Raw genomic sequence first — 23,668 nt, forward strand, 5'->3', positions numbered from 1 at the left:
AGCGAGTGCCTTCACCACAAAGCCATCCAAAATATATAACTCAATGAATGTTCGTTAAGGCTTCAAAAATCCTCTGACATGTTGCTTCACCTTTACTATATTTGTCAATTTCGTGAAAAGACAATCCTGTTTGAATTGCTTTTTAATGTAGTGTAATTTGGAAAATCTTTACTTTAAACAAGTGTAGGAACTTTATAAACTATATCTGCACAAAAATACTATAATCCACTCTAGCAATCAAAGGTGATTGCTACCATTCCATAGTAGCCAAATGCCTGTGAGCAAAGCTGCTTTTAAAAACTATTCTGCCAATGTTCTGTTCATGACAGAGTTAATGTGGATACACAAATTTTGTAAATAAAAACAAGTATTTCATGGAAATATTGAAATCTAGTTCTGAAATGAAATGTGAGACAGCCTCACCTGTGTGCAACCTGCTCAGTTCTACGCTTCTGTATGCTAGGAACAGACGGAGTTGGTGTTAAAGGGGTTGGAGTCATTGGAGTTATATTTGCTGGCCTAGCAACATCAGCTTGGGGTACAGATTGTGAGATTGTTAGTATTCTGCTGCCTTTAGTCACTGGAGATTCAAAATTCAAGACACTGCCATTCTTTCGGGGTGTCGATGACCGAGCTGAGGATTCCTGATTGGTGAGGTCATTCTCCTGCTCTGGTCTTTTGTCATTTCCCTCTAGATTCTGGATACTGGCTAGAAAAAGCAGAGAGTGATTGTAACTTGAGCTGCCAGACCTTTAAGAAGGAAAAGACATTGACTCAGCTTCAGCCTGCAGTAAATGGATGGCACTCCCATGGAATCCTCTGGGCCAATTCAGTGGAGACAAGCACTGAGCACTGAAATGGTATGGTGATCAGAGTCAGTATAAGAACCTGCGTGGATAGATGGTACCTAATGCATGTCAGATGCTTGTCGATCGTCGCAAATGTATTGTAAATTGCACTGATTTGTCATTTAGTAGATATGTAAAATTAGTGTAATGTACACACCAAATCCATGAAATGAGGATTACAGGAAAAGAAACCAACTGGAGGATGTAAGATAAGGCAGTCTCTTCCCAAGAGCATCAGTTGCGCTTATATTGCACCATTACTAACAGCAGCTGGGCCAAATTCAGCTCTAATGGAAGTGGCCAAAGCTTCCATGGACTTCAGTGGCAGTTGCACCCACCAGTGCCAGGAGCTGAATTTGTCCCCTCACCATATTGGTGTAATTTACTGTATACTACCAATTGTAAACTATTACTGTAGAGTATACATTCTCTATTACAAATAGTATACTATTGCTGCATATTACATTCCTACTTCTGACCCAACAAATAGCATATACCACCATTTATGTTGCTGTTGGATTTGGCCCAGTAAAAATTATTATTTTTAATGAGGAATTTCATGAATGTATAGGTTTGAACACTATCAGCACTGTTACACAGTAATTAGTAGATAAAGGGGAAACTGAACATTCCATCTAGATCCAGATTCTGCTCTCATTACATCAATATCAATTCACAGAAATCCCATTTAAATCAATGAGTTACTACAGATTGACACTATTGTAAATGAGAGCAGAATCTGGCCCCATGATTTTAATTTGATTAGGCAACCTAAAGCCTTTAGAAGGTCATTAGAGAGATCCACATTTCAATTATTATCAGTTGTAAAATGTATAATAGTTTCCTCATAGCATAATCACCTTATACAATAAAAACAATTACAGTGAATGCTAGGCTAATGCTAAAACTGACACTAGAAGTAGTAGATTTATACAGCACACAATATCTTTTTTTATTTGTACCTACTATATATATGAGAAATCAAAATGGCCAAATGCTTTATTTATAGATGTATTTACAAAAGCTCCCAACTTACCTACTGCTATGTGAACCACCTTTTTCTTGTCTTCAGTTCTTTCCTAAAATATATATAGATATAGGGATGATTAACTAGTCGTTTGTATGTTAGAAAGCAAATAAGAGGTATGAATACAGGATTAGTTTTATTTTGCAAAACACTTAAATCAACTTTAGAATTTTAATTAAGGTTAATGCTTTGTGAAAAGCCACCAAGAAGTGTGCAATAAATGCTTTCAATCAGTACTTACTGTTTGGATCTGCATTCTCAGTTGCCTGTTGGTGAATTTTAATGACCTTGCAATACTCTGCAGGTAATAAATTAGCATGCTGGAAGAGAGGAACACAGGGCTATCTGTGAATCACATCTGAAAAGTTCCTAGCAATTTTCTTTCAGAAAGGCTCACATGTCACAGAAATGGAATATGATTTCAGTTCCTCTCCAGCTTTTTCCTTTGCATTGGGACAGGGATGCAAAAGACAAACAAGCTTTTTGAAGGCCGAACAGTTAATTCTTTGGGAGATAGGTGACATTAAAAACTAAATTTTCAACAGACATTCCCAATTGTGCATGCGTTATTTGCATGTGCAAAAATCCCACTCTCTTGTTTAACATTTTTAGGGCCAGATGGATCTGCTCTTATTCACACCAGCTGAGAATCTGGACCTTCATTCTGAGTACTGCACACAGAAACAAAATAATACACACATTGTGGCATTCACTCCCTCCCCCCCTTCTCTTTTAGCTTTCAAAACTAAGTTCTTTTTGTGGAGATGGGCAGACTAAAGCAGCAGCTTTGAGGACAACATACAAAACATAGGAGGTTTACATATTCGATCCACAATGCAACTAAGTATAATATAATAATTCTGCACATTGTGAAGTATTTGCTATGCAATGGCCATTTCTCTTAACATCTATCTCACCCTCTGTGGAGAATGTGTGTTAGAGGGCTTTTTTTTAATGAATATCATATACACCTCAGTTTACCTACTTGTTGTTATCCTGCCTGACTGCACAGAGTTAAATCAAACAAGGATGTTAGGTGGAAACTAATAAAAAACAAAATAACAGATAAGATACAAAGGATCATTAAGGGAACAGTGGAGGAGTTAATTAGGAAATGCCCATCTGCCTGGCTCAAATGAAGTGAACAGGTTAATTTTTTCCAGGCCTGATCATAGGAAATGAACATATCCAATGAATATTAAGGAGAAAATATGGACTGAATGATATTTTGTGAAAGTGATATATCTTTCAAACAGCTCAAAATAAATATCAACTCCCAGATGTGATTATTTAAGGAGTGGGGTGGAAAGGACTGGAGAGACTGCAGAAAGCTATATTAAATTAACATTTGAGAGCAGGCCTTGATAATTAATTTATCCTGTCAGTAATCAGGATGATTGAGTAGCTTCTATAGATGACAGATTGAGCCCTGTGTGCAGTCATATACTGAACTACTGACCAATAATAAACAGAAGATTGGTTTCTGAGACACTCCTGAAAGAGAAAAAGGGCTGGAAAGCTCGTAGAACTACTATTAGGCCAAGACTTGACAGCAAGCAATAACCTTACTGAACACTGGGAGAGCAAACCCAATATTCCAGGTGGCTGGCAAGGGTTGTCAGCTGCATCTCAACACTTAATTGACCTAGTGGCCTTTGCTGGACCCATAAAGGGCTGTTGTGCCAGGTCTTGTTGCTTAAATTAAAGACTACCATAGAGTGGCTCATATAAATCTGAAAATCAAATGGCCATATCATGCCATCAGATATTTAACAGGACTCACTCCAGTGAAACTAATGAAGGAGGAAGTGTTTATCTTAAACACTTGATGTTAATCTTTAAGTGTGTTGCCACTCCCGACTGATCCCTAATCCATAAATTCAACAAGGCTTCTCCAACTGGTTTTATAAAATTACCGTCACTCAATATTTTTCTCCCACTATTAAGATTTAATTATTTACAGAAAAATACAGTACTGATACAGAGTAATATCACTATGAAATGTAAAATACTTACAATAGAAGTAATAATGCAGGGAGGACAACTACAGGGCTGCTGATATAATTAATCACCGTGTTGAACCATACAGGAAAATCTGCTTTAATTGTTTCAGACACAATATCATATATTTTCTCTTGTCCACTAAGGGGGAAAAAGTTAAATTGAACTCTACTTTCAAATGATAAATGCAGACAATTTTCTTAATATTTGATTGAATAAGCATATTTTTGTGCAAGACCATTATGACTAATCCAGCTCCCATTGAAATCAATGGAAAAATTGAACGGGATCAATCTATTTTTAAAATATGGCCAGAATTTTCATGTGTTCACCAATTTTGAATGCCTCAATTTGAGCGTGTCTGACTTGAGATACTTTGTTCTTGATGTTCAGAAATGCTGTGACTTGTAGTATATTGCATTATATCATGCAAACATGACAACTGAACAATGCAGATAATGACAAAATGTCTACAGTTGATAAAACAGATGAAAAGACTTGGATCAGATACTACTGTATATATTCAGGTAGTTTAATACCATTTTAATCTGAACTAGACATTTTTGGCATAAGTAGACCATATATACCATAGTCCCAAATTAACTTTTATTTATCAGTAATCCAGCAATATTTCCATTGAAAACTGTTTAATTTATTGAGACAAGGGAACTAACAACTCTCCACAGTTATTATTTCAGTACAACTTACCTAAATGGACCACAGCTTAAAGATGGTTTATATCGGGCAATAGCAAAAATTGTTGGTAACATGCACAAGAACAACATAAACAGCAACATAGCCAAGTAGAAGTTATTAGATCTGCAAGAAAGCAACATTTTTCATGTTGTATTAATACAAACAACCAGAGCCAATGTGCAAGATACAAATCCACATCATCCTGACAAGTGCAAGAGCTACACTTCTGAATCATCAATATTGTTTTCTGTTATGATCAGGAAATAAATCTGGGCAGTCTGTACACACTGGCCTTGTGCAGATTGTTCATGATCAAAATTCTATTTGCTCTGCTCTCCAGATAACTATTTATAGTATCCACACTGCAAAAACAGGTTGCTTCAAAGTTCTGCTTAAAAAAGAATTATGAAGGTTTGGGTATTCATTTATTTTTCAATCTTAAGAACATGTTATTTTTGACATGTTTTAAAGATTTGAAAAAAATCCTTATTTACCTTTCGGCAAGAAATTGAGGTATTCTTCAGAAAAAAATGTAACAGTGTAACACTGTTGTATAACAAATTACAGTAGTTGATACTTCATAGTATATAAATAGGGCCCTAACAAATTCATAGCCATGAAAAATTGTGCCACGGACCATGAAATCTGTATAGTATAGGGTAAAAGCACACAAAAGACCAGATTTCACTGGGGAGACCAGCATTTCTCACATTGTGGTCCTGACCCAAAAGGGAGTTGGAATGGTGTCGCTGTATTTCCCCCCTTACTTCTGCACTGCCTTCAGAGCTCGGTGGCCGGAGAGCGGCAGCTCTAAAGGCAGTGCCTTGCCAGCAGCAGCACAGAAGTAAGGGTGGCAGTACCATACCATGCCATCCTTACTTCTGCACTGCTGCTAGTGGCAGCTCTGCTTTCAGTCGCTCTCCAGCTGCCCAGCTCTGAAGGCACAACTCCCCTGACAATAACCTTGTGATCTTCCCCCTCCCCCCCTAAACTCCTTTTTGGGTCAAGACCCCTACAATTACAACACTGTGAAATTTCAGATTTAAATAGCTGAAATCATGAAATTTATTATTTTTAAAATCCTATGACCATGAAATTGACCAAAATGAACCCCTGAATTTGGTAGGGCCCTGTACGTAAAGAAACACCAAGGCACCAATCTTGCAAACACTTACTTGGATGATTGAATTCAATGACAGTTTGGAGTGTGATTTTTTTTTTTTGCCATGTTTCTATTCCCTGTGGCAAATTGCTGGCACTAATATGATGGGTCTCTTGCTTTCTCTCTTTTTTTGGGTGGGGGGGGGTGTTCAGGGTGCTGTATCTTGCCCCTGAACTGGGATATTAATTGCCCCACTAGTGTCCTAGAGGAGGGGAGTGGAGAGGGAGAGACCCGGGCCTGCCCTCTACTCTGGGTCCCAGCCCAGGGCCCTAGGGATAGCGGTAAACTACTTGAACTAGCAGTTCCTTCCCCTGGGCTACTTCCCTCTCCTGCCCTTCAGCTTCTGGGGTTTCCTGCCCTCCCTCTGCACAAGCCAGGTGTCCCTTTACCTAGGGTCTTGGTCTTCTTAGCCCACCACAACACTTCTCCAAACTTTCCTCTGCTTCCCTCCAAACTGCTCTCTGCTCCAACACCAATCCTCTCTGCTTTACCTCCTCCAATCTGCTCCAACACCAATCTACTCTGCTTCAACTCCTTCCCCTGTCTGATTGAAGCAGGGGGGTTTTATCAGGAGACTGGCTTCAGGTGCTTTAATTAATCTATAGCAAACTTTCTTCCCTCTACAGGGAACGAGGCTCCCTTCTAACCCTCTCCTGCTGCCCTCTGGCCAGGCTGTATCACAACTCATAAAAACTCTAGTGTGTAGACGGAGTTATATGGGTGTAAAAATGCTTTTGTTCGTATAGCTTATTTTACTCTGGAAACCAGTATAGGCTATTCAGCAAAAGCATTATTGCTGATAGTATAAGCTGAATCTACTCTATTCTATAAACTGGATACTTCATATGATTTACTCTTACAGGGCCTGATTCAAACCCCAACAGGCGTCCAGTAATAACTTATGGTCACTACAGATTTTGACCCTGTGACACAGAAGTGAAAGGTTCTGTGTGGAATCCCAAATCCCAAGCCACACAGCTCCCTTTATGCCCTTGTGATGCACTTTCATATGCTAATTCTCTCCAGTACAACGCTGCTTTCTACCTCCCTCTCTTCACTAACTATATTTTCCTTTACAGATTTTTGCTGAAGGCCTCAAAGTTAATATAGTAAATCTAGTTTTATTTTTTATTTCCAGCATTCAAGGCTACTCATTTCATTTACAGTCGGATAATACATTTCTTCTCCTTACATTGAATATTGTCTTTATTTTAACTAACCTTGAAGCTCTGAAAACCTGCTGATGTGGTACGTTACATGTTAACACAGCCCAGCTCCTCAGGTACATAAGCCCAATCAACTTCAGAACATTGAAGGCTGGGAGGCAGGGTGAAAAGAAGGCTCCCATCCTAGAAAGAAATATGTAACTTCAAAGTCGTGAACACGCCTCTGATTAATTTTAGTTATGTTACAATAAGGTATATGAGTATTCTAAATAACCTGTCATGTTGTATCAGTGTGATAATGTTAATAATCATGCAATGCTTCTTTACTAAACTCCTATTTGGATATACAGTGAGTTTGAGGTTTAAGTAATAAATTATCTTGGTAACCAACCAAGGACAAGGAAAATGCTTATATATATTACATACCAAATCATTCCTTGGTTGTAGACCAAATGTAGCACATTCTCTGCAATTTTGAATTCTCCATATTCTGGCTACAAGAAATACAATGAATGGTGAACAACTTGTTTCAATATTTTTAATATCTACTATCTAAAATATGAGCCTGTATAAATTCATGGAATAAATGGCACTCTGAAATCTCCAGGGCAAGTATCGCTCTTCAACATGCAGTAAGAACATAGTCAGACCTGCACCTGCGGGTGGGGACACTCAAGCTAATTGCACTCCACTCTTTAAATTAGCTGCTAAAGATGAGACTGCATATCAGGATTTCATAGCAACAGCTGCTCCCTAGTCAAGTATTACTTACTGTGATCTTTATTTTTCAGGATTGTGTGCTTATAATTATTGTGTCTTGCATCACTTGATATCTCATGGGGCATTGTCAGAGCTGGAGAGGAAGTTAGAAGCCACCCACTCTCCGTTTTCAAAAAGTCCATTGATTAGTCATCTTTGACTATGGGACTGATCCATGATCTCATTATGAGAAAGATCTGGGAGTCTGTGCCTCACTGTTTGCTCTGTGCCCTCCAATTTAAATTCAGCCTCCCTTACGCCCTTAGGGTAGGTCTACACTTTAAGCTCAAGGTGTGATTCCCAGCTCAAGAGACATACTCGAGCTAGCTCAGGTTGTAGCCATGGCAGCGTAAGTGGCTAGCCTCTTTGAGTACCTAACCCATCTCTGATAGGCACAAACTCAGGGTGGCTAGCTCCTCCCACTGCTCGTGCTGCCACAGCAATGTTCTATTTTTAGTGCACTAGCTTGAGCAGTGCTAGTGCAAGTATCACACCCCAGCTTGAAGTGTAAATATATCCATAGGCTTGCTGTGCCCATATGGATAACCTAATTGTTGCCAAAGAAGCTACTGATCAACACAAGGGCTTAAGTCTGTCCAATTTTCATTAGAATGATTTTACTAAAATAAAAGTCTATACTTACAAACTTGCTTTCCAGATCCCAGCACCAGCAATCACTTAAGTATCGGACAAATAGTCCACGGAAAAAGTCTATTAGCAGAATGCTTGCCACTGTGAAAATCATGTCGATAATTGACAGCTTCAACATTTCCTGAAACACAGTTTGTACCAAGCTATTGAGTCATGTTCAAAGCAAAGAACTTGCATAAAGTTCTAGACGTATTTGCACTTGACTCATGCTTACAATCCTGATGTACCATACCCTGAATGTATAATGTACCCTTCAATTAGTTTTTCCTACTTTAATGTTTCTTTGCATGTTTCTGTTCCAGGAAGGGCAATCGTCTGGTGCCAGTGTTCATTATGCTGCTTATTGCTCGCATCAGATAAAGTACCGGTCATAGTGAATTAGTGTTCTTTTTAACAACTCAGTCTGTTTGTTTTGAAAAGTTATCTTTATTAACTAACAAAGTTTTTCACTTCTGCTATGGCAGTCATGCTTCTGGATTTACTGTACGTGGTTGTTTTTAATGCATTTTTGATTAGTGCTGAGAAATACTGCCTCTTAACACTAAGAGCATAACCACTTAAGGATAAGATCACAGTGCTCTGAAAGAGACACACTGGATCTATTTATTATGATAACTTGTATTTGCGAGTGGCTATCCATGGTTCATAGGACTTTAACAGAGTCTTAAAAAATACACAATTCAAATGCATAATTAAACAAGAAAACTCCAGCCCCAAACAGTTCTAGCCCATATATTTTTTAAAAAGTCAACCAATTATAAATAACTACCTCATTCCTTTAAGAACTCCAATCATCCAAATCTTTCAACTGCCCCCAAAAACAAGATAATAAATAGAACCTGTAGGATATAGTTACACTAAACTGGCTAGGTGATGCACTATGACATGAATATTCTCCTTACCCTACAAGAGTGCAGGTCCTAATGATTTCAATGGGAGCTGCATACATACAGGGCAAGGAGAATATCAGAATAGAGATCTGCCAGACAAATCCAGAGGGAGAATTTTGTCCCAGAGAATTAAACCAGGCTAAAGAACCCAATAATTTTTGTTGTTGTTTTTTAAATAAAGTGTTCTTGCTTGATGAACACGATTTGTTGGGGAAGAATCAACATGGCTTTTGTAAAGGGAAATCATGCCTCACTGATATATTAGAATCCTTTGAGGGGGTCAACAAACATGTGGACAAGGGTGATCCAGTGAATATAGTGTACTTGGACTTTCAGAAAGCCTTTGACAAGATTCCTCACCAAAAGGCCCTTATCCCATGACTGCTTTGTTTGCATAAGAGGGAAGGTCCTCACATGGATCAGTAACTGGTTAAAGAATAGGAAACAAAGGGTAGGAAGAAATGGTCAGTTTTCAGAACGGAGAGAGGGAAATAGCCGCATACCCCAGGGGAACTGTACTGGGACCACTGCTATTCAACATATTCATAAATGATCTGGAAAAAAGGGTTGAACAGTGAGATAGCAAAGATTGCAAATTTACTCAAGTTAATTAAGTTCAAGCAGACTGTGAAGAGTAACAAAGGGATCTCACAAAACTGGGTGACTGGACAAGAAAATGGCAGATGAAATTCAGTATTGTTAAATGCAAATTAATGCACACTGGAAAACATAATCCCAACTATAAATACAAAATGATGGGGGTCTAATTAGCTGTTACCACTCAAGAAAGAGATCTTGGAGTTATTGTGGATAATTCTCTGAAAACGTCTGCTCAATGTGCAGCAGCAGTCAAAAAACTAACAGAATGTTAAGAACCATTAGGAAAGCGAGAGATAATAAGACAGAAAATATCATAATGTCACCATATAAATCCATAGTATGCTCACATCCGGAATACTCTATGCAGTTCTGGTCACCCCATCTCAAAAAAAGATACATTAGAATAGGAAAAAGTACAGGGAAGGACAACAAAAATGATTAAGGGTATGGAACAGCTTTCATATGCAGAGAAATTAAAAAGACTGGGATTGGTCAATTTAGAAAAGAGATGGGTAAGGGAGATATGATAGAGGTCTATAAAATCATGACTGGTGTGGAGAAAGTGAATAGGGAGGTGTTATTTACCCCCTCAGATAACACAAGAGCCAGGGGTCACTCAATGAAATTAATAGCAGCAGGTTTAAAACAAACATAAGGCAGTACTTCTTCACACAACACACAGTCAACCTGTGAAACTCGTTGCCAGGGGATGTTGTAAAGGACAAAACTGTACCTGGGTTCAAAAAATAATTTGATAAGTTCATAGAGGATAGGTCCATCAATGGCTATTAGCCAAGATGGTCAGGGATGCAACCTGGTGCTCTGGGTGTCCCTAAGCCTCCAACTGCCAGAAGCTGGGACTGGAGAACAGGGGATGGATCACTTGATAATTGCCCTGTTCTGTTCATTCCCTTTGAAGCATCTGGCACTGGTCACTGCCAGAAGACAGGATACTGGGCTAGATGAACCATTGCTCTGACCCAGTATGGCCTTTCTTATGTTGTTTTTGAACAAGGGGCTAAACAACGCAGAGGCCCATTAACCCAATGAGGTTCAGGCCACTAGACTGGAAGTGTGGCACTGATAAATGAAGCCCTTTAAGACCAAAACACATTGAGACATAATAGAGTTATATTACCTTTCTTGGGGTCGATGGGTGGGTGGAGCGTAGTTCAAATTTCCCCTTAGTATTTTTGTTCCATCATCAACAATCCAAAATAAGGGCTACAAACAATGCTCAAATCCCAACCTCTCATAGGGGCAATCTACCAACAACCATTAGCCCAGGAGAGATCCTCTAACCAACCAGGGACGGACTTTCACAGCACTGCCACTGATATGTGGAACTCCCACCCCCCACACCCTCCCAAATTTGAAAATATGCAAATTTTGCCCATAGGGCAATTTATTGCAAAATTTTCACACAGTTCTAGTTGCAATGTGCTCTCAGTATCCTGAGCGTGTGCTGGATGGTTGCTCAGTCTAAGGCCTTGTCTACACTACAAGGAAAATTCAATCTAAGCTACCAATTTGAGTTACGTTACTAGCATAACTCAAATTGACGTAGCTAAGATCTACTTACCACAGGGTCCGCACTACGTGATGTCAACAGGAGATGCTCTCCCCTCACCTCCCCCTACTCTTCTCAATCTGGTGAAGTACAGGAGTAGACGGGAGAGCAATCTGCGGTAGATTTAGCGGGTCTTCACTAGACCTTCTAAATCGACTGCCAATGCATCGATCACCTCTCGTTGATCCCCTGGTAAGTGTAGACAATCCCTAAGAGTCAAGATGTGAACAGTAGTATACCCCTATGAGCTTGATGCACCAGGTCTAGCTGAGCTAGGTTCAATGCAGGATCTGGGACTGGAGCAGGAAGAAGGGCTCCAAGCCATCTTTCCATTGATTTGACCCTCAATCTGACTACAGATCAACCCCTGTCAAATTTAGAGTCTCCTAATGTCTGAAACAGCTGCAGAGGTTCCCTAGGGACTGTTCCTCTGGATGGCCATCACCAGATAAGTGTGCTGTGCTGTCCTCTGCCTCTTCCCAGTCCTGGACTGTCCAAAAATGCCCTCTATGCCACCCAAGGATTCCTTTTGCCCCAGGGGAATGTCAGTTGCCCAAGTAGGGTAGGCACTTATGAACTATGAGGACTGAACAAGGACCGGTGGAGTCTGACATTCGTCTTACTTCCAAGATTTTAAATTAAAAAAAGTAAGTGGCAATGGTTACCCAGGGTTTTCTATGAGATTTTCTTACTCATTCCAGCTCCCACTAATGTCTCTCTGTCAGGCATCCAGCAGGGCTGCAAGTACCAGAGGGGAATTCCCTGCAGGGACTCCACCAGCCACCCTGGCACTGCTGTGGTGGTGACTCTGAGTGCAGGGGGATTCATGCTCCTCTGCATTCTCAGAGATGCCCTGCTTGGATGAGAGAACCCCTATTCTGTGCCTCCTCACTTGTGCACACTAACTGGCTAAGTCAAGTCTGATAAAACAGCTGAATTTGCTGTTTTTGAATCTGTCATATAAATAGTAAATCAGGTGGGCTGTCACTGTATAAGGGCAGAAGTTCTACCAGGTGAACTGAATGGGAGAGTTGGTCAGAGAGAGACAAGAGGTACTGCTTATTTTAGATCCATGTCATTCTGTATATTCTTAGTTCTGGCCTTGATAAGGTCTCTGGAAAGGAATATAACACTACCATGTGATTTTTAATTTGTTAGTAAAGCAAAGCAGCGTATTTGGTCTATTTTTCTTAATAGGAAAAAAGGGACTTACCTGACCAACGTACGTTTCCCAGCACTGATCCTTCTGACTTTGCATGTTGTAGGGATAGGAAGTTGTCTTGTTAACGAGCACAACAGGTATTGTATAGTTCTGAGCATGACTCTTTTCCAGAGTCAACGTGCTGTTTCCCTTAATTCTTATATCAGGGACAGTTGTAGATAAGTTGTCTTCTTCAGGAAGGGTTCTGGTGGCTAAAAAGGTGGTGGAATCTATCCAGTTACTTGTACTGCTGTTAGCTTCAGCTTCCTGAAAGAATGGAACAGAAGTTTAATCTAAATGTCTAAGTGTTACATTTTCAGCTGTGGTCTCCATCTGCCTGCAAAACCGTGCAGATGTCCATGCATCCAAAATTGCAAAGGCACCCATTTATGTGCTCAGCCATATAACTTCATGGATGAGTTAGGTGGCTAGGCACCCAATTTTCTGATTTGTATGTGCAAACGATCTACTAGTTTTGTAGGCAAAAAACAGGAAGTTGGTTTTAGACCAGGTTGAAATATTTGGCCTAAAATGGTGACCTATTTTACCGAAGTAGTTAAACGATGCACAGAATGGCTGTTTGTGTTATTTGTCAGCATCCCTATAGATCTGAATTTCTAGCTGACTGAAAAGATTTATAAATGAATACCACAACTGATCTTCTAATCAGAGTTCCACTATATCTTAATAGGTATATTTTGGTTTCAAAACAAATTTATTTTGGACTTTAAATATGCTACAATAAGAGTTCTGTGTGTAAAAGTAGCTATTTTAAGACTCATAATAATACCAGCAATACTTACAGCGATACTCATGCTGTCCACTTTATCCAACAGAGCAATAATTAAACTGTAGAGGTTTCCCAGATATAAAACCAGAACCCTGAAAACAACAAGCATAGTCTATGGGACACAGTCATCCAGCAGGGTTATTCTGAAGACTTCTATTCATGTTCTACATTGGCTGAAGTAAAATATGTCATCAATACATTTCTTTCCTCCCACCAAACAAACAAACCAAAAACTGCTTTGATACTGAATATGCCCTGTACCTGGCAAGCTGAAAGCGAAGAGTGGTTCTAGGGTGATACATCTCTAGTGCTGCCACAAGTTCAAATGCAGAGGGTGCAATCATAGTAATTAGTGAAACAACAACACTCACCTACAGAATAGAAAGACAGTCTTTATGATGCTTTTTCGTAGCCTTTTTTGGGACTTGAAGAATTCTTTGCTTGCTGATTGAACTCTTGACGATGCACTAGAAATACTTAGTGGTGATTGTGATAACTCAGCAAATTCTACTTTTAAATGCATCATTGACAAAAGTAAGGACATTTGTGACCCAGAATTCTTGATCTGGAATATTGCTAAGAATCCTCCCACCTTAGTAACTACGTTATAGTTTATGTTATTATAGAAGTATTACTTTTATATTAACAACAAGACATCTGAAGATAGTGTTCTTCTCTGATCTCACTTGTCACTTGCTATCCTCAAGCTAATGCTTTTCAAATAGTTGTTATTGCCCATGGACTCTTATGTTATTGCTTGGCTCTTATATGGGTGCACAGAAAGCTGCCTCCTTCTACAGCCCACATAAGGCCCAAGGAGAATTGCAGGCCCTGTGCCCTGAGGAACTGCTGCACTCCCACTAAGTGGCCACTAAGAACCCCTCGCTATGCAGTGGAAGTGGTAATTGTGTACGGCAACCATGTAGCTGAAGCTCCATCCCCATGTTTCCCCTTATTTACTCCCGCAGCCCTAAAACTCCAGTGCAATTGATGCTTGCAGAATTGTGCTCAGTGACACATAGGAAGCACACTCTTCCTTTGTGGGTCTCCTCTAAGGCCCTGACTTTGAAAACAATTATGCATGTGTTTAACTTTACTACCAGGAGTAATCCCATGGCTTCTCTAAACCCATCGGGGGGCTGCTGGGCAGAGTTTGGCCCCATACTATGGACAGATATCAGCAAAATCAACAGTAATTTATAACCAGCCAAGAGGCTTGTGAAGACTTTGCAGAACACAGAACTCTAACCAGAATGCACAATTACAGACTAACAAAGAGGTCAAATACAGCTAACATACTGTACCTCATTTTTCTCCCAAAGCGTCAGTTCCTTTTTGGTATGCTCTAATTTTTGGGATCGATCCACAACAAAGTAAATGATGTAAATACTTCCGGCAAGTGAGAGAAGCACAAGGATGTTTGCAATAATCCTTAAGCATATTGTCACAGCCCTGGAAAAAAGTCACACAGCAAATGCTATAGATGGGCCATCTTGGACAAGTAGATGTTTCCTGTATATTTTTTTAGGTCATAAAACAAACAAGTCAACATTGTGTTATCTGCATTTAAACAGTAGTTTTGAAAATAGCCTCAGCCATGTATACCTACAAGTTTTTGCTTTTCTTCTTTTCCTGCTCTTCCAAAATAGCTTCCTTGAAAGAAACACAGAATTACCATTTTAGTAGCATTCAGTAAAACCAATAAACATTTCCTCTACCTGTTACAAACCATAAAAGTTAAAATGATCAAATCCTGCACTGCACTGGGGAACAGCTGAGATACGGCTTTGTGCTTCTTTACTTAATAAGGAAACTGCATGCTGTGGGTTTAAGCAGTGAAGGGGATTTGGGGGGAGCAAAGACATTAAGAACTTTATCACCCTCTCTTTCCCGGTGTATGCTATATTCACTCCTTTCTAACACGTTCATTGTTTAGATCCCAGTCCTGTTCTAGGATTCATTAATGTGGACCTGTGGGTTGTGTTGTCTCATTTGCTTGAATAGGACTGCACCTGAGGTCCCCACTAGCAGTTATTAATGCAGGATAGTACCTTTAGGTTATGAGTTGTTCAGAGAAAGGACACATCACCTGTGTGAGACAAGGTGGCTGAGGTAATATCTTTTATTGGACCAACTTTTGTTGGTGAGAGTGACAAGCTTTTGAGGTTGCATTTCAGAACAGCTCAGTGTAATTCAAAAACTTGTCTCTCACACCAACAGAAATTGGCCCATTAAAAGACACTACCTTACCCACCCTGGTCTCTAATATTCTGGGATCAACACAGCTACAACAACATTGCATATATCACTTGCCTGTTTCCCCTGAGGCATGTAACACCCACATGTAGATGTTACAAAATACTATCAGCACAGGTCATCCCAGCATTTGAGATACAAATCAAACTGTTTATTGGTTTGTCCTAGACAATTTGGAGTCATTTGGACAAAGGGCTTTTAGTGACGAAGTACCAAGGTTATGGAATGAATTACTTCTGGATATTAGGAAAGCTGTGTCTATTTTTAAAAATCTAAATGGAAAAGATTCATGTTTAATGCAGCTTTTAATGTTGATCTAGTTATAAAATGCCCCTGAACTATTTTGGTGAAAGTACAATATAAATGCATATTATCAGGTTATTAAAAGGCTCCTGATTCAAAGATTCGATAGAGTTGCACCAAGGATGCATTTGTCTCAAGGTTTTAAACTCCAAACAACACATGTAATAATGGGGATTAAGATGCTGCTGTTGGAACATCGCACAATAAATGAAATGGAATGACACTGTTGAAAAAAGTGTCATGTGACAAAGTGATGAGACCATCTCTGATTTATATATCATGCCTGTTAACCATAACTCCTGTCATCAGTGAAAGGTGGATGCAAGGATCAAGTGCATGAAGCAGCAGTAAGATATTTGATACTAACCCTCAGCTAGGTAATTAGAGTCAGAAACAAACACAATGCACAACAGGAAAGAAACAGTATGGAATGGAATGGATGAAAAATCACTCTATTTACAAAGCAACAGACCTAAACCAGGGGTGGGCAAATGTTTTGGCCTGAGGACCACATCGAGGTTGCAAAACTGTATGGAGGGCTGGGTAGGGAAGGCTGTGTCTCCCCAAACAGCCTCGCCCCCGCCCCCTATGCACCCCCGCCCCATCCATCCCCCCCTGCTCCTTGTCCCCTGACCCCCTCATCCCAAGACCCCCCTGGGACCTCACCCCCTATCCAACTACCCCTGCTACCTGTCCCCTGACTGCCCCAACCCCCGCCCCAACAGGCCCCCCGAGACTCCCACACCCATTCAAATGCCCCCTGCTCCCCACCCCCCAGGATCTCCTGCCCCTAATCAAACCCCCCTGCTCCCCACCCCCTTACCATGCTGCTCAGAGCAATAGGACTGGCTGCCACGCTGCCCTGCTGCCCAGAGCGCTGGTGGTACAGCGAGCTGAGGCTGCAGGGGAGGGGGAACAGCAGGGGAGGGGCTGGGGACTAGCCTCCCTGGCTGGGAGCTCAAGGGCTGGGCAGGACAGTCCTGTGGGCCAGATGTGGCCCGTGGGTTGTAGTTTGCCCTCCTCTGACCTAAACCACGCTTTTGCTCAGAGTCTCGTTGCTTACCCTGATACTATTAACTATTGCAGCAGCTTTGCTTTCTGCAGCCTCTGGATTTCCTATTAAATAGTCCCAAGCACAGAACACTCTCCAGCAGAAAGTATAATTTTCATCAGAGGCACTCACTAGACTCATTCTTGAGTTCTTTGCCATTCTGGAAAAGAATAATAATAATAAATGTTAATTGTTGTAAATGTGTGACGGTTTATGGGATGTGAATTGGCTCACAGGTGTCTATACCACAAAACACAATCAATATTGGAATTAGCTGGTATCTTTGTTGGCAATCTCCATAGAGAACCCAAGAACAGAGAAAGATACAGAGACTGAACTACTCCTTGTCCCTAGGAACGCATACTCCAATTCAGAGTTGAAGCACATTGGTTGGATAGTATGGGAAAATGTCCACTGCTGCCTGTTTCTGATAGAAGACTTCAGTCTCAAGGGCTGTCCATCGTATACCTTTCACCAGACTAAATTCACTTTTAAAACCTCTGTGTAGGATCTGATTGGAGAAAAGGTGTCATGGCAAGGTAAGAACATTGTCACTATGATCAAGAGATAGCTTGGCAAAAATGTGATGATCTTACACAGGCTTGATGGCTATCCTTTATTATGAATGCAGATAACAATAACCATGGCACAGTAAAAAGACAACTGATAGTCACATGAAAAATCTAATGATACTTTACTCAGCTATTTTTTAAAAAATAGCCCTCCCGTCTCTGGTGAGTAGACCTTCGTAAGGATGTAATAAATCCATTTCAGGTCTTTAAAGGAGCTAAGTGATCATTACAAAAAAACTACCTCGACAATATGAAAATAAATTATCTTGTTTTAATCAAAGATATTTGTGCTCTGTTTTTTTCAGAATATTAAATATGAGTTTGTGCTCTACAATACATTAAATGAGACCATGTTTCTCTCTAAGTATCTTAGAAAATAATTAAATAGGTAGAATTTTACTGTACAGCAAATAGTTGGTTCAATTATCTTCATTGGATCAGCGTCGCAGTCAGAAATTCAGCCATCTCCTCCTTTTCTCTGGACATTTGGCCCATCTGTGTATGTAGTAGCCATATGGGCCTACCAGCGTGTGCCATTGCCATATGACTATATATTATTCCACACATGTTTCACATAACACAATACAATGTGCAACTGGTGTGGCTTACCAGAGGCTAATAAGAACTGTTTCACCTCAGATAGGAAATAGTAGAAGGGTCACAATAGATGGGCAAACAGAGAGTCAATGACCTAAGGCGGCATCCTTTGTAGATAGAGAAAAGCAAACCTCATCCAGAACCTGAAATTGTAATCAGTGTGTGAACCAGCATCCAAAACAATGACCACCCTGACCTAAAATAACAGATCTAATGAAAAAGGAGTGATAGTTTTTGTGGCTGACACAGCTATTACAGCTCATATTAAAAATCCTCCTGGACTGCAACTTATCAGACAATTAGTTACCCTGAGAGGAAGGGAAACTATATGGAGAGAGGATAAAGTGACCTTGCCCCACTAAGTACTGCACGTTTCTAGATTTATGGTCAGCACTGGCAGGCTCTCTTGCCTATGTTACTTCCAGTCCTTCTACCTAAATAGCAAAGGAAATAAATAGGCTTACATAGGAGTACTGTGCACTGTACCAGTTCAAGCAATACAAATAGTTTGATGACAGCATTCTTATATTAGTATTTAACTGGATAGGAATCGTAGTATGGCAAATGTACAGGTAGCAATTTAAGTTTCTTGTCATAATACTTGTTCTGGAAGAATGGAGCCTGATAAAGTCCTCAGTGAAAATCAGGCCCTACATCTTCAGTGCTCTATACAGACGCTCACAACACCCCTAGAGGCTGCTAAACATTACTCTCATTTTATAGACAGGGAAGCTGAAGGAGAGAGGGTAAGTGACAGCAAAAGAACAAGCTATGATTAGAGCTCAGCAGTTCCTGGATCTCGGTCCTGTCCTTAATCTACCAGTAAAGGTGCCTCTCTGATATTAACAGGCTTGAATATGATGCAGAAATTACAGAATTAAATCCAGGAGGAGCTCTTTGAGGGAAGGGGAAAGAATATAACACAGACGGCTTGACTCTATATCTCTGGGCAAACACCAATAGAAGGGAAACATTACTTTTTTAAGAGGATGATGAAGCTATAAGCAAACACTGCCATTCCAACAAGGAAGTAAGCCAGAGGCAGCCGATACCCAGCTTTACCAATCTTCCGATCTCGGCCATAGTAGCCGTAGAACAAAACAGAGTACTGGAGATAACCCTGCAAAGACAACATACAGTCAACATCAGCACCCACACCTGACTACATTAACACCTGAAGAATTCATGCAACAAAGCAATGAAGTGTGTTTTTAAGCCTTGCCCCCAGTGACCAGATGGTGTCCAGGTCCTGTGCGGATGCAAACTGCTCCTTTGGGATGGTCTTGCTGATGGTGCTTCCAAATGGCGCTCCTGCCAGGAGCTGATAAGAGAGAAAAGGTCTTAAAAATTGTGTAAGGCAGGCAGTGCTACCACATGGTCTGTTGAGCACAGCCTGAAACAAGCCGCAACAAACTGCCTACCTGAGGGGAAGTATCAGAAGTACTATTATTGTCATTCATTCTAAAGTCGAAGCGTAGTGATAAATTCTGCATTCAACTCCTGCTGAGGTCAATGGGCGTTGGCCATGTATATCTGATAGCAGAATTTAGCCCCTGAAGTCTAATTTTTAGATAAGTTATTACTGTATAGACATAAGAGCTATTAAAGCACAGTATAATGTATGGGGAAGATAAATTTTTAGATCATGTATCACACCGATGTACATTAAAACCTGCTTCCTACTATATTAGATTGGTGTGCTAGACTTTTTCTTTTTATACATAAGACAAGACATAAGGGCCAAAAACTGAGAGATGCTGAGCACCGATTTCTCCAGATAAAGTGAAGAGAAGCTTCAGGTGCTCAACACATGCTCTGCACCTTGCAGGATTGGGTCCCTAATATCAGCAATCAGAAACATCTACATTACATTGATATGTTGGTAAAATGTCACCTGAGATATTAATGGCAAGTTTCTCTCCTCCTCTGGCAGAAATAGTGCTCAATGGAGGAAAGTATTTTAAATCATTTAAATTGTACACTCGAAAAAAATCATGTATGCCTTTGAGCAGAACATTTATTTAATTCAGGAAGGGAAATGCTACAGTCAACGTTTTTCCATAGATATTGGAGATATGTCCTAACCTCCGGTAAGACCACAAATGCTCCTGTCATTATGGTAAGCACAATATTGATTCCAAATAGCCATCTCAAAAAGATGAAATAAGAGGCAACTCCGGATCCAAAATGACCTGAAACCACAGGAAATACTTATATCAGCTGTGAAGCCTGTCAGAAACTGTATCACTTATTAATGAAGTATTATTTGATCATTAAAAAAAACACAACACTTTTCCTTCTCTGCAATGCACAGATCAAGACAGAGAAAATGCTATAACATCAATAATACAGAACTGTAATATAAACTGCTATTCATAGGTTTAAAAATCACAACAATATTTACAAGTGAAATAGTTATGATCTCAGGAATCTTCTTGGTTCAGGTTATACATAGCTTCTTATTTGCTGTTTATGCAGAAACTTACATCAAAATGCATGTGTAGCTATTAGTAGTAATTAATCTCACCTGTTTAGTTTGGCATCTAAGAACCCGGCTGGAAATTTAATAAGATCAGTCCTTTTTTAAATGTGATATTTCCAGTATCTCCTGATTTTGTCTGGACTGAAAATAGTTCCAATTCTGATTTTCACAGTGCATCTTCATTGGCTACAGCAGAACTACTCATAATTCATAACACCATTAAAGAGCAGAGAATCAGGCCCTCTTTGTTTACAATTTTATTACACAAAAATTCTGATTTCCATCACTGTCCACATGATCACAGTTGGTCCTAAGTATTGCAGAGTTTGTGCAAAGCAAGTCACATGGGGCCTCAGACTGACATCCACAATCTCTATTATATAAGTGGGAGTATGGACACCGGCACACGACTGGTTGGGTCAGAAATGTTGGTCATTAAGGTGATGCAGAAGCGGATAAATGGGCAGTCTGGGTGCTTGTAATTTCAAGAAGGTCAGAAGGGTTTTAACAACTAGGTGTGTGGGGTGGAGGCAGATTGTATTAGGCCCTCATTGCATGTCGGGAAGGAATACTACACCATGTAGACAGGGAGAATGTTTGCCTGTCATCTGGGAGGAGCAGGAAGAGCCCACTGATACAAACACTGCTGGCTTCCTTAGTTGATACAAACAAGGAGCAGTGTAAAAAGTCTGAATGGTCTGATCCGAACATTCATTTTACAGCTAAATAAATACAGTAGTTGCCAATAAATTACCAAAATTATGAAGCAGTTTTATCCACGTGAAAATATCTGCAATACAGAAAAATCCCTTCCACTTAAGACAAGATTAGAGCTAGATGTGAACATTGTCAGGAAAATATATTTTCCAATTTTGACCACTTTTAATATAGCTATTAAAGGTAGTCAATCAAAATACTTAGCTCTTAATGGTGCTTTTCATCCACAGATCTCAAAGCACTTTACACTGGAGGGAAAGTTTAGTTTTTAAATACAGACTATATGTGAGGTCTTGGCTCTCGGCTCCATTCCCTTTGCTTCTAACAGGGTAAGTGGAGATTCTCTGCTTTAGGAGAATTTCCCTTACATAGCTGGCTCTGTGACATCTGCTCCCAGCTTGCTGATGTAAGAGGCAGGTCAGGGATGGACAAGAGTCAAAAGGAAATATGGCCTGAACTGCCACTGTCTAAATTATATCAGGTTTCAGAGTATTATATCAGAGGCCAAATGGCTGGATAGATGGCCTTGATCCAGCTTTCCCACTCCATGTCCTGTGCTGAGCACATCTCGGGCCAGACCCAATACAAACAGCTGGGCCTATGTCTGTATTGCAAAAATACTTCAGCAGTTTATAGCGCTACAGGGCCTTTCAAACTACAGTTGCCACACTGTAGTAACATTATACTAGTATCACTAAAGACTATCATTGACAAACAAATGTGATATTTAACACACCAAAAGTAATAAATGTGTTGACTTTTAATGACAACCACACTACTTGGATGAAACTTTGAATGTTTTTATAATATTATTATATATTTCACTAATTCAGTGAGTTCAAATATAACCCTTAAGCCTAGTATTTTGGCATGGTTTGCATTGCACAATCCCACTATATCTTCATACTTACTTTCTATTTTCTTTATTCTCATTTCCCAAGGAATGAAGATTACCATAAAGTTATATGCAAGCCGAACAAACTTCTTCCAGAGCTAAGACAAGGGCACAGAAATAAGAGATTTGTAACTTTTACACATAAAGCAATAATTGTCAAAGTATTTTGTCCATGTAAAGCATCTTTCATCTAGTATCAGAAAGCATGTTATAAAAAACAACTAAGAAGTTTCACAGCACTCCTGTGAGGTACGTAAGATGCATAAACAGAGTCAAGGTAGGGGCACAGACAGTCATGAAACTTTCCAGAAGTCAGAGAGCCAGGTATAGAACCCAGGAATCCCAACACCCAAGTGAACACTCTAACCACTAAACCACACATGCATATATAAGAGAGAAGTTTTAAAGATCTTAAGAGAATACATACAAAGAGCATTTTCCTCCTCTCTTTTTATATCTGGAACAACCACTGAGGGTACCCACACAAAAACACAATATATTTTAAATTTAGACCCATTTGAAATATATCTGAGATATATTTTAATATATCAGCACATTATTTGCCTGAAGCTGTATATATTAACAGCAGCACAGAACCTTTAATGCTTTGCATAAGAGTTACATTCTTAGCTGAAAGGAATTCCTCATGTAACATACCTCTAAAGTCTTTGCCCACACTGAGGATAACCCCCTACCTCTGTTTTCAGCTAATGCAGTTAATCCTTTAGTGCAAATGGTAGAGGTTTGGGCTTCAGTGCTCAAGATTCCAAGTTCACTGCTGGTAAGAATTGTTACACTTACATCTCCTACACCGTAAGAGCTTTGCTGTGGAACATGTATGTCAACAGAACAAGAAACAAGGCTGGCTCCAGGCACCAGCAAAGGAAGCAGGTGCTTGGGGTGGCCAATGGAAAGAGGTGGCATGTCCAGGTCTTTGGTGGCAATTCACTGGCGGGCCTCTCACTCCCTCTCAGAGGAAAGGACCTGCCACTGAATTGCCGCCGAAGAATGAAGCAGCACAGTACAGCTGCCGCCGAAGTGCCGCCGATCACGGCTTTATCTTTTTTTTTTTTTTGGCTTCGCCACTTGGGGCAGCAAAAAAGCTGGAGCTGGCCTTGACAAGAAAGATTTATTTTGCTTTGATGTAGGGGATCATGCCTTATTTTCCCCCTCTGCTTACTCTGTGGAGACCCTCCTTTTGGGGAGATGCAAACATTGCTCTCTCTCTCAAGCTCAAGTTCCATCTACAGAACAATCTCAGGGATAAACTCAAGGACAGTTGCACAAAAGTGATTGAGGGCACCCTATGATCCTTAGACAAGAAAAAAAGATAAGAATAAACTAAACCTGTGACAAGGAAAATGAATGAAGTAAAGAATGCATCAGAGAGAGAATGCATGAGAAAATGAATTTATGAGCACAAAGAATTTTAAA

At 40.0% G+C, this 23,668-nt stretch overlaps 1 protein-coding gene across 1 annotated transcript in view; it reads right to left on the reverse strand.

Moving 5' to 3' along the window:
- TMC3 (transmembrane channel like 3) overlaps window positions 1-23,668 on the reverse strand; it is a 72,810-nt gene that overhangs the window by 1,450 nt on the left and 47,692 nt on the right. The window contains exons 6-23 of the mRNA XM_030578224.1: window positions 22,251-22,332; window positions 20,226-20,332; window positions 19,363-19,461; window positions 19,118-19,260; window positions 16,984-17,131; window positions 14,971-15,014; window positions 14,666-14,813; window positions 13,623-13,732; window positions 13,375-13,453; window positions 12,584-12,838; window positions 8,303-8,431; window positions 7,327-7,394; window positions 6,955-7,083; window positions 4,585-4,695; window positions 3,892-4,017; window positions 2,117-2,195; window positions 1,885-1,927; window positions 424-709 (exon numbers count right to left, since the gene is read on the reverse strand). Coding sequence (XP_030434084.1) covers window positions 424-709; window positions 1,885-1,927; window positions 2,117-2,195; window positions 3,892-4,017; window positions 4,585-4,695; window positions 6,955-7,083; window positions 7,327-7,394; window positions 8,303-8,431; window positions 12,584-12,838; window positions 13,375-13,453; window positions 13,623-13,732; window positions 14,666-14,813; window positions 14,971-15,014; window positions 16,984-17,131; window positions 19,118-19,260; window positions 19,363-19,461; window positions 20,226-20,332; window positions 22,251-22,332 — 2,186 coding nt within the window. The remainder of the gene's footprint in view (window positions 1-423; window positions 710-1,884; window positions 1,928-2,116; window positions 2,196-3,891; window positions 4,018-4,584; window positions 4,696-6,954; window positions 7,084-7,326; window positions 7,395-8,302; window positions 8,432-12,583; window positions 12,839-13,374; window positions 13,454-13,622; window positions 13,733-14,665; window positions 14,814-14,970; window positions 15,015-16,983; window positions 17,132-19,117; window positions 19,261-19,362; window positions 19,462-20,225; window positions 20,333-22,250; window positions 22,333-23,668) is intronic.

Source organism: Gopherus evgoodei, chromosome 10 (assembly GCF_007399415.2).
Source record: "Gopherus evgoodei ecotype Sinaloan lineage chromosome 10, rGopEvg1_v1.p, whole genome shotgun sequence".
Lineage (NCBI taxonomy): Eukaryota > Metazoa > Chordata > Testudines > Testudinidae > Gopherus > Gopherus evgoodei.